An 11903-nucleotide genomic window follows, 5' to 3' on the forward strand; every position below is an offset into this window, starting at 1 on the left:
AATTGAACATATTATAAGTATAATTGTAAATATTATAATAATAACATTATAGCACATTGTGCGGTTTAGATTGGATTGGATCGGTTATAAAAAATAAATCCAAAATCTGATCCAATTCAGCGATTTACAAAAAATAGAATTCAACCAAATCCGAAGTAGTACAATTTTAATCGGTTTTCAGTTTAAATTAAATTAATGAACGGTTTAATTTGGATCGATTTGAATTTGAACATCCCTATCATAAAATATATATATCACAATAAGCTGTAGGCTATTTTTAATTATAAATTATTATATTAATAAAAGTATATCTAACATATATATTATTATATAAGAACATAAGAGTTTCTAGCCATTGGCTGGGGTAAAACGGGTCCATTCCTACAGTATATATGACAAATTTAAACCACTCTTTAATAGACCAAACAAGTCATAACATACCAAAAGCTTTAGAGGGTAGAACCTCATTTGGGTCTTCCAATTGCATTGAATCCGATGGAAGAGTACACAACCATCACAATGAGTAGTCTCAGTTTATTATTCTTAACCTACACAAATACATGCAAGTAGTTAATTATATATCTTATTATTATTTGGGTAAATTAAACTAGCTTTCAAAGTTAGTAATTTGGTTTTTATAGCATTTTTTTTTGTTGTTTCTAAAACTCCTCGTAATATGTAAAAAGTTTTCTAAGTTACAAAGATAAATTAAAGATTTATGTAGAAATTCAAATAAATTATATAAGGCATTACCAAAATATGTTATGGGTACACTAAAAATTAGCCATCACGTATTTGTATATAATAGTTAAATATATATATATATAGTTTAATTTATCTTTAAAATTATTTTTACACATATACTTAGGGTTTAAAGTACTACAGCGAAATTTTTGGTGTTAAAAAGAAACAAGGAGAAAGAAGTAAAAAAAAAATGATAAATATAAGAGTAATAGGGTTAAAAAAATGCTGTATAACTAATAAAATTTATTATTTTTACTCAACACCTGATTAATATTCTATATTCCAAATATTAAATTTTAAACCCTAAATCTTATAATAATATAAAAATAAAGTATATTAGTTCCTAGTATTAATAAAAAGTATTAGTTTCTTAACATTTCTTAAAAGATAATTGATTTAAGAAAATGAAATTAGTCACGTTGGTTGATGAAAAATATAAATTGATTTTTGTGAAATTTCTTTCTAACATGTAATCGCAAATTAATTTTAATACGACAGATATATATGGGATGAGTATTACTAATGGTGGAAACTCCGTTGCAGTCAACTTTACGTGAAGTTGATAACTGAGAGTCGTTAGATGATTTGACTTATTTAACTAATTTTCATTTAACGGCTCTTAACTATCAACTTTTCGTAAAGTTAACTGCACCTGAATTTTCACCTTTAGTAATAGTGAGTGACGTTGATTTTTTTCACTCTATAAAAAGAAATCGCGGTTCACAATTTTTGAAGGGAGAAGTTTAGAATTGAAATCATTACTTACAATTTCATATTCAAAAAATGTGTGTATCTAGAAACCCTAATTAATTATGGGAAGGAAGAAGGGAACGTGCTGATTACATAATGACATAATTAAATTTGGACAATCAAACTTTTATGTCTATGGTCTCCTTTTGGGACAATCTGTTAAACACTGAATCAATAAGACACTGACATCATAAGAAGAAAAGAAAATAAAAGACGAAGAACTAACTTGGAACACAAAAGTGGTGACAACCACTGTTCAAATGCACACAACACTTATTCAACCTATAAACACCCAATCTCCCAACTCGTAGAATTTTCAAACTAACATCATCTTTTACCCTAACCCTAGAAAACTTCTCTCTCTTTGCTTCTTTTTTTTAAAAGAATTATTAATGACAAGAAGATAGGTTACTTAACAAGAATTATCATTACACTTGTGGTGATATATATCGCTTTTTTTTTTAAATTTAACCTAATAAAAAAAATACACAAATAATTATATCTGATAATATTTAAAAATTGATTACAAGAGGCTGCATCAACAATTTTATAATTAATCAAATTAATTTAAATTGATTAAATAATTAGTTTAATTATCCATCTAAATAAATATCAAAGGTTCAAATTTTACTTCATGCATGCAAAAATTTATTGATAAAAAAAGAACACTTAAATAAAATTTAAATTTACAATAAATTAATCGTTAATTTGCTAGATTATAATAAATCTCATAATTTTTATGAGTATTAAACAACCTAATTATTCAATCTTAAAAATTCAATGATTTGAACCATAAATTAAAGAGAGTGAATGAAATTAAATTAAAAGGTATAAGGATGAGTTATGAGAATCACGTGAGATGAGAAAATCCAAGATATATATGATTCAAGGGTCAGAGATGATGAGAAGAAGATAAAACAAAGTTAGATATTATGAAATGACTGTCCCAACACTGGTTTGATGGCTACCACACTTAGAAAGACCACTTGAGGTGTGTTGTGTTTTATTTGTTTTGTGGCCCTCTCTGCTCACTGCCACTGCACCCCTGCATGCTTCTCTTCTCATGACATGCAAATATATTTTGCTAATAACTTTTTTTTCCCTTTTAATTATAAATTATTCTACTAATTTATGTGTATATATGTATTGGGTATGATATTACACCAGTCCAATTTCAAATTAAAATGGTATTCAAAAATTTAAGTAGAGTAAACTATTAAAATAATACTCAAAAGTTTATATCGCTGATGAAAAAAATCTAAAAGATGTTAACGGCGAATAAATTTTTGAAAAATTAAAAAATATAAAAAAATAGATATTAAATATATATTTAAAATTATTAAAAAAAAATTTTATCTTTAAAATTTAGTAATTTTATGTGAGTGATTTTTTTAAAATTTTTTTATATCGTGAATTATCATATGTTTTTGAAAAAGAAAAAAATTTAAAGATTAAATTTTACTTTAAATTATTTTGAACATCTTTTAAATATTTATTTAAATATTGTCACAAATTTTTAAATAAAATTGATAAGATATTTGTTAAATATAAATTTTTTTGTCATTTATAAAAGATATAATAAATATTAATTATTTTTATTATATTTTTAAATTATTTGAAAACTGTTTTATCAATAACATCTTATAGAAATTTTTTTGTCAGTTTAGATATGAAATTGATAATTAATCTATTTAATTATATTAATTACTAATATAATATACTTTTAAAAATATAATTAATGTAACTACTCAAAGACTATTTTAATGCACCCAGAATTGAATATATTGGATGAAATACCAATTAGGTGTAATGTAAGTGTTGGATGACTATGTATGTGTATTGACGAATTTTTATTTCATCATTATCCAAGTCTTTTAAATAATAATACTTGCACATCTAATAATTTAATATTTATTTGAGACATAGATATCTTTAGAATTTAGAATAATAATCTAATTGGTTATATTATATATTATAGAATGGATATAAAAAATTTTATAAACTAATTTTAATGCAAGGATAAAGTTATTCTCAACCGCCTCTGATGTTGCTCCCTCAATGGACGCAGAAGCTGGACCTTCAATTCAACTCTATCTCCTATAATCCTATTAATATAAACTTTTTGTTTAAAAAAAAAAGATTTTTAATTATATATAAAACACTTAATTTAACTTAACACCTTATATCATTTAATTAATAAAAAATACAGAAGAATGTGAGATATATAAGATTAATATATAGAGGAAGGATTTTGAGATGATTTATTTATGACATAATTTGATATTATTTGATTTTGTTGGAAATTCCATTTATGTGCATAAAAGTACTTGGAATATAAAGGTAGATATGAATGAATCTAAGAAATTATCCTTTCAGAAAATGTAGGTAGCTAGCTACCGTGTCTGAGCCCGTGATGAAATGTCAAAATCCAAGCTTGTATGTCATGTCACCATCACATTAGATTCTCTTTTCTTTCTTTCTTTCTTTCTTTCTTTCCTCTTTTTATTCTTTTTTCTTGTTCCTAAGGAGACACATGATAGCTCATACACAACTCACTTGGCGTCTGCATTCTCTCTCTTTTCTTTTTTTCATTATTATTATTATTATTCATTAGCCTCTACTAATAAATGTATTATTTTATTTTATAAAAAATTTTAAAATTATTTCTTTTCATTCTCTCGTTAAAAAAAAGGTGGGTGTAAGTGTAAATTCATCTAATCATAAGAGATATCAATATCATGTACCAACAAGACTTTGGATTTTGGGTTTGACTTAATTTAGGGTATCCTAACTGGTTTTGTTGTTTATAAAATAAAATTAATATTTATTAATTTTAACGATTTTAGCTAATTTAATTTACTTTTACTCTTTTTAAAAATGAATTCCTATAATTAAAAAAATTTAGTAACAAGGAAAAAAAAGCAACATAGAGAAGAAAGTTAACCAGAAAGAGAAGGTGAAAATTCAGGTAGAGTGAATTTCACATTCACGTGAAGTTGATATCTGAGAGTCGTTAAATAAAAATTTAGTCAAATCAATTAAATAATTTAATGAGTCTTAAGTATCAACTTCATGTAAAGTCGATTGCACCTGAGTTTTCACCGAAAGAGGAAGTGGACATATATAAAGAAAATTCTACTCTCTCGCACTTGAATTAATTGTAAAAAAAAATTATAATTTGAAAAACAAATATTTATACATTTAAATTAATATTTAATATTGATAAATTTGACACAAATTTTTATTCTATCCATGATCGTTATCCTTAAAAATTAAATGGATATGGATATCCATATATGATGATGATCACAACGAAAATAATAATTATAGTGATGAAAGATTGAAAGGTACAATCCCTCATGAATTAAACTTGCCTTGAAACTCGAAGCAAATGAAATGAACACAAGCAGCTACATTAACCTAAGCCACCATCTACTACATTCTAGCTACTTTCTAAAATAGTGAAAAAAGATGATATATTTATTTATAGATATCAACCTCATGCATCATATAAGATTTTCAAAATCTATAGGGTAAATCTAATCTTCCTGAAACTAGGGTTTTGGCTCCTTGTTCCCAAAAACCAAATCCATGCCCTTCCCTTGTCACCACTCTCTATATATAAATACAACAAGTACCTTTTGATGTGTTTGGTTTTATGATTGACTTTGCTTTGATAATAATTATATATACATAAGCTTATTAATGGAACAAGATATGTGAGACTATGATATATGTTTCTTTTTATGGTATTATAGGTTTTTAAGAGCAAGCACTAACTGAACATGCCAGGAATGTGATGAAAAAGAAAGCTAACCCTATAATCCCCATAACTAGCTACCTAGCTTCTATTCATATAATTCAAATGTCATCCAATCTATTTTGTCCAGAGGATATTGTGTGTAATCTACCAACACTAATTATAAGTTACTTTCTAATTCAGGATATTTATTTCTACTTCAAAATTTAACAATTTCTTTAATTTAGAATTCACTATACTCTTTCACGTGTTTAAGGGATGAACATTTAGAATCACAAGTTTACATGACTTAATTTCTATTAATAAGGCTCATCTAGTTAACACATTCAAACAAAACTCCAAGGAGCCGTTTATTATTGATTTAAAGAAATTCACTTTATTTATAGGAATTGTCTATATAAAAAAATATTATTTTATGTCTAATTAAAGTTTTAAAATTTAATTTCTATGAAAAATTACTCTCAGGGATTTTTTTATTAAAATATAAAATTTTATTTCCATATTAAGAAAATAAAATTAATATATGAAAATATTATTACATTCTCAATTATTATGTTTCTTATCAATAGATCATCATTTTATTGATATTGAAGTTATTTTAGAAATTAATAATCTACTTCAAAATATATATAATAGAACAAACATACTCTAATTTATTCTTGAAATATTAAAACGAATTCCCAATTATTTATAGTACTTAACAAAACATTTTTATATAATGATACACATGTGTAATATTTTCGGCATAATATATCTGAGAATATAATTATTTGGAATATATTTCTTAACCTTGACACAAATTAAACACCCACAAAACTCTTATTCATATTATGATTGAATGAATTTAACCTAAATTTAAAAATTGTTAAATATTAATTATTTACGTGTTTTAAACAATGCATGCAAAAAATATGACCAAATACGTAATACAAAAAAATAGAGTAATGATTTTGAGTTTAAGATTAGGTATCAAAATTTTAATTCATCACATAAGGCAGATAAAAAATTTAACCAATATTTTTTGGAAGCATTGAATTGAACTAATACATTTTACAATTTGGGATAGAAGGTTATTAGATATTATTATTCATATTTTGAAGTTTAAACTTAAAAATTTTGAATTCAATTGTATGAGTAATAATGTTGGCTAAAACAAAATGTAAAATAAATATTAAGTACTTAATACTTCTCATTATGCATTCCAGTTTTACCAGGGAATCGAATTTTCTTTAGTCACAAAAAATATTAGATAAATAAATATTAAAGAAAAAAGAGAATTATTAACTAATTACTAAATAAAAATTAATTTTCAATTTTTTTTATTTATTCTATGCAAAGAGTTCATACTTCAGTTTTCCTTTTTAAGTATCGACTCCTATGTTTGGTTTTTATCTACAAATAACAATTATTCATTATTTAATATTTATACAAAAGTTGGCAGCGTATCTAGTGAAAGGGTGACATGACGCTGCATGGCATGCACCGTTGCCAAATAATAAAAAATAATCATTATTTAAAGGTTTTTTAATTAAAAAAATATAAACCACTAAATTAAAAAGCTTACTTTGTGATAAATACTAAAAAAAATAAAAAAATGGGTTTCTTTTATTGGTTAATTGTATAATATATATTGGTAAGAATTCAAATACAAATACTTCATATGAATTTAATAATTAAAAATTATTAAATAATAATTTAATTAAGAATAGTATTAGGGAATTAATAGCCTAAGCGTACAATGTGTACAATGGGTTAAATCTTTGGTCCATGAATAAAATGAACATCACTCATACTATCTAGAATAACCATCCGGATACCGGGAATAATAAACATACCAATAATCGAACCTTTGACCTTTCGGATCTAGAACTCTAATACTATGTCATGAACCCACTCATCCCAAAAACCTAACGTGACAGAACAATGTAACATTAATGGTCATATCTCTAATACTTTCTAAATCTCTATTATATACACATTGTACGCTTAAACAATTAATTCCATATACTTTCTCTTTAATTAAATTTATTTAATAATTTTTAATTATAAATTTTACATAAAATTAATCCCACCTAAATTTGTACGTATATATTGGATTTGATTCCCAAGAAGAACGGCAGCGTGTAAAGCACAGAGAAATGAAAGCTATAATGGGCTATGTTAATCTTCTGTAAACCCTATTCATATATTCATCCCTCTTTCCTACGTTCTTTTCTGTGCCTATGCCTATCACTCTATCTCCTCAATCATCCTCATCCAAATTCTTTATTTTTTATGCATATTATAATATAATATTAATTAATAACAATTATCATCATCGCCTGCATGCAGCGTATTTTTATATTTTTTGTGATCCAATAGAGGTATTTGAAAGGTAGGTCAACTGAATTCAAATGATAAAATAATTAATTTTCATTCAATTTGTATTAGGTTGTTTATTAGAATCAAATAAAATGACATTAAAATTTTATATTTATCGACAAAATTATATGTCTAGTATTTTAATTTATATTCATCTAATTTATTACTTTTGGTAATACACTTAAAAAATGGGTTTGATGATCATGTAACAAAACAATAGACACGGCAGTTTCCTTTTTTTTTTTTTTTTAAATAGAACGCATTCGAATCCGTCAAGTTTTAATGGTCTTCTTTTCTTTTCTTTTTGGACTTGGCCTATACAAAAAGAGTTTTAAGATCAAATAAATAATAGATGGGCTTCAAATAAGCTCAAAGCCTACTTCTAAATAGACTTCCTAAATGGGCTTGAAAGCCTTCTTCTAACTTCAAAGAAATAGAGTGGGACTCACACAGGGCTTTTAGCCCCATCTTAGTACCCAAAAAAAAAAGTGGGACTCACACATGTCACGTGTAAACCAAATGTTTAATGTAAACAACTCTTTCTTATCTCCCCAAATCATCACTTAACTGCAGTTTAAATACAACAATGTTACACCGCCAACAAATATTATCATTTTGATGAATAATAATTTGTATTTATATTTATAAAAATTTTATACAAAAAAATATATAATTTACACTTTACATCTATATTTATTAAAATTTACATACATAAATCAATATTGTTTGCACCAACATTTTTTAGAATCTACACATATGAATTAGTAAAATGTATTTGTTAAAGATAATTTAATATTTGTGCTAATTAAATAATATAAAAAAAAGTTTAGAGAGCAACACTTTTATTAAAATTTAGCGAATACTTAATCAACAAAAAAAAATGAATAATTCCACGCCATTACAAATACTGATGATGACTAATCGATGACTACAAATACAGAACCTAGTATCGCCTAGCAGGAGCACTTCTCATCCAAAAATACTAAAAAGTACTAACCCGAGAGTTTCTCATATAAATATTTACTATTTAAACTAATCTCACATCTGTTAATCGTATACACTAATAAGTTGTTTAGGAAGCATTTCTATAAATTGTTAAGGATATATTATATATAAATAGAAGCTAATTGAAAAAATAGGATATCCTCAAAAAACTGGCAGATCATAGTTACCAATGTATGATCAAAGGTAAAATAATAATATGATACATAGAAAACTCGTACACATTTATAAACATGTTAGCTTACTTGTTTCATGCGAATCCATAACAAAATGGAAGAATAGCTTAGGAAACTGATGTAACGCATTGCTACCACCTCCGTACTAATGATGTGAGCAGCTACAAAACAAAACAAAACAAAAGGTTTTCATTTCCATCATGATTCAATATCTCAATGCTTTTTACATTTGGCCATTCAATTCCTCAAGTTATTTACTATGAAATGAATTCTTTTTTCTTAAAAAAAAGATAAGCATAGGAATATGTAAATTACATAGCTTACGATCTTTTGTAATTGTTTCTAAAGACTTAAATCTTCTAAAGTTTGAATTTCACTTTAGAGAGTAAAGTGTGATCTCTCAGCATTGATTTCATGGGTGGGAGACCAAGAATAAATATGAAAGAAAAAATATTCAAGAGTAGAAGATCACACTTTACTCTCTAAAGTGAAATTCAAACTTTAGAGGATCCAAATCTCATTTCTAAAGAGTTATGAATTTTAGTATGTGAAGATTTTGTATACCTCAAAAAGTTCGAAAGGACTGCCACGGCGATAGACATCGTCGTCGGCCTTGTTTTGATTTTGGAGAGGAAGAAGAGTATAGAGCAATGCTCTGAATGTGATAAGCAAAACAGCAGTGCTTCCCAGACTCACAAATATGAAGCCATAGTTTGGAAGATTACCGGACGTTGCGGTCCTTATTGCTATTCCTATCTGTAAACAAAATGACAAGAATCAAATAAGAAGCTTATGAATGCAAAGCAAAGTGAAGATTGTTTTCAACTTACAGGGATCCCAACTGCCCATGACTTAGCAGTAGCAATGACACCACTGGGGAGACCCTTCATCCCTCGCCCATCCTCGCCATAACCTCCAAGAAAGTAAGCACCAAGGAACCATCCTGTGCAGCATTAATTGAGAGTTAGTAGTTATCCTTATAAATAGCATGACTCTTTATCATATGACTCTTTATCATGTCAAAACAACTACTTCAATACATATTTATTTATTTTTTTTAATTCTGTTAGAGCCCTATTTATAGGCCCAGAATAGAATCTAATCATAATAACGAAATCAAAAGTACCGGCTATGAAAGGATCGGCGGTTCGCAGGGTTTGGAGGTCCATGGTAGATAATCCATGACTGTATCTACCAATGGTGGCAAAGACAAGTAAGGCCAATACATCCACACCAGCTAGCAGAGCCACACGCCTGAACAATAATCATGTTTTGACCAACTTGTAGTTGTAAAAGATTGAATTTTGACTCAGAAAAATTTAAAGAAAAAGGCAAGATTACCCCCATTTTTGAATACGGGAAGAAGAAGAAGAGGAGGTTGGCTTGTCAAACTGGATGACACCCTCCAATGGAACATCCTGAGCAGTGACGAAAAGGGGTTGGTCATTGGAGGTAGCTGAAGATGAAGAATTGGAATTGTTGTTATCTCCTTGAGCCTTGGTGATTGTGAGATGATGAAAGGGTCTTCTTGTTGTTGGATTAAGATGGAATGAGTATGGAAGGGGTTTCAAGTTTAGAGATGAAGAAGGGGTCAAGAAGGACGCAATTCCAGCCATGGATGGATGGATGGACCATTCACTTCGATTTTATTATCCTCACACTACAAAACTATATTTATTAGAAATATCTTTATAAATATGTCTAATAAAATTATATTTTTTATAGTTATATTTAATAAAAAAGTTTTTATAAATATATTTTTTGGATGTATCTTTTTATATATATATTTAAAATATAATAATTAATTATTATTAACGATAAATTAATAGATAATATGTTAGTATTTTATATTTTTTTATAAAAAATACAACCTTCTTTAAACAACATGAGAAAATATTATTATTTTGATTTTTAACATTTTAAATATTTTATTTTAATTTTAAAAAATTTTAAACAAATTCAATATTCTTTTTCAGTTAAATTCAATTTGAATAAATACTAAAAAAAATAATATATTAATAATTATTAATAAGTCGACGAAAAGAAAATTAAAATTATCTTATTTTATTTGTTGCCAAAGGATCTATAAGTGTTTATTATTTTACTAATTCGTAAATTTTTTTTTTTTTTTTGTCAATACACACACATTCACTCTACTGACACACACCCATTAGAAACTCCTTTTTTTCATCAGAGAGATTCCAACCCATGTAGCACCTGTAAGAGGCAAACACATTTGCCATTGGGACAAGCCTCAGCCACAAAGCTAATTGGTAATTGTTGAAAGCAAAATATTAAAACCTAACCAAGGTAAGGCAAAATAAAAGCCCATATTATTTTGTCAAAATGGCTATGCTTTAGTAATCAACAATGACCTAACGTCATAACCCATCCGTTTATTGAAGCCCAGTTTGAATGTTTACTTCTTGGGCCATCATATTTTGTACCTCTGACCCTTTGACATATTTTTTTCAGACCAAAAAGTGTAATTCAAGCCCAGAAAAAACACGAAAATGCTTGACAAGATTGTTAGGTGATTTTTATTTTTGGAACTTAACAAATGTTGTTAAGATGAATACAGCTTTACTCACAAATTGGCTTACTAATTTGCTATAACTCTAATGCACCTTCGAAAACAAATAATTACTCAAATCAGTCAGAAATGTTGTTGAGATTTGACACTTTAATCTTTTAATTTTAAAATATCACCAATAATCTCCTAAATTTAATTTCGTCAGCTTCATATAAATTATTCTATTAATTATTTACGAAAAATACTAATATAAAACATTAATTTACATACGTGGTCATTAAATATTTACGTGTGCCAAATAGACAAATCAATCTCTGTCATAAAATTGATGAATCAGTCTTTTGATTCCACAATCTCCCTCCTTTCTAACATATTTTTTTTCTACTATATCAATTCCTACCTCCTCCTCCTTCTCATCATCCTCTATCTCCCTTCTCTACTCTTCTTTCATTGCCCTTCTTCTCTTTTTCATCATCACCTTCATCTTCTTTTATGTCGTCTCTACTTCTAATATGTGTTTGTGCGTGTCATAAGAAGTGCAAGTATTATTTTATAGTTATTAATTTAAATTCTTAAG

General features: G+C 26.7%; 1 protein-coding gene across 2 annotated transcripts; it reads right to left on the reverse strand.

Annotated features, from left to right (window-relative positions):
- Nucleotides 1-274: 274 nt before the first annotated feature.
- On the reverse strand, nucleotides 275-10492 carry LOC112697721 (uncharacterized). 2 transcript variants are annotated; one of them, XR_011874669.1, is made up of 6 exons: nucleotides 10135-10463; nucleotides 9920-10047; nucleotides 9624-9736; nucleotides 9358-9549; nucleotides 8863-8954; nucleotides 275-548 (listed from the first exon to the last, which is right to left on the reverse strand). XR_011874669.1 is itself a non-coding variant. In XM_025751026.2 (5 exons), the coding sequence occupies exons 1-5, from the start codon at nucleotides 10407-10409 to the stop codon at nucleotides 8925-8927; spliced, it is 738 nt and encodes a 245-aa protein (XP_025606811.1). In that variant the 5' UTR covers nucleotides 10410-10492; the 3' UTR covers nucleotides 8698-8924. The 2 variants fall into 2 exon arrangements, 1 of the variants encoding a protein (XP_025606811.1); XM_025751026.2 differs by lacking the exon at nucleotides 275-548 and having other exon boundaries at nucleotides 8698-8954; nucleotides 10135-10492.
- Nucleotides 10493-11903: the final 1411 nt, after the last annotated feature.

This window comes from Arachis hypogaea, chromosome 16 (genome assembly GCF_003086295.3).
Source record: "Arachis hypogaea cultivar Tifrunner chromosome 16, arahy.Tifrunner.gnm2.J5K5, whole genome shotgun sequence".
Lineage (NCBI taxonomy): Eukaryota > Viridiplantae > Streptophyta > Magnoliopsida > Fabales > Fabaceae > Arachis > Arachis hypogaea.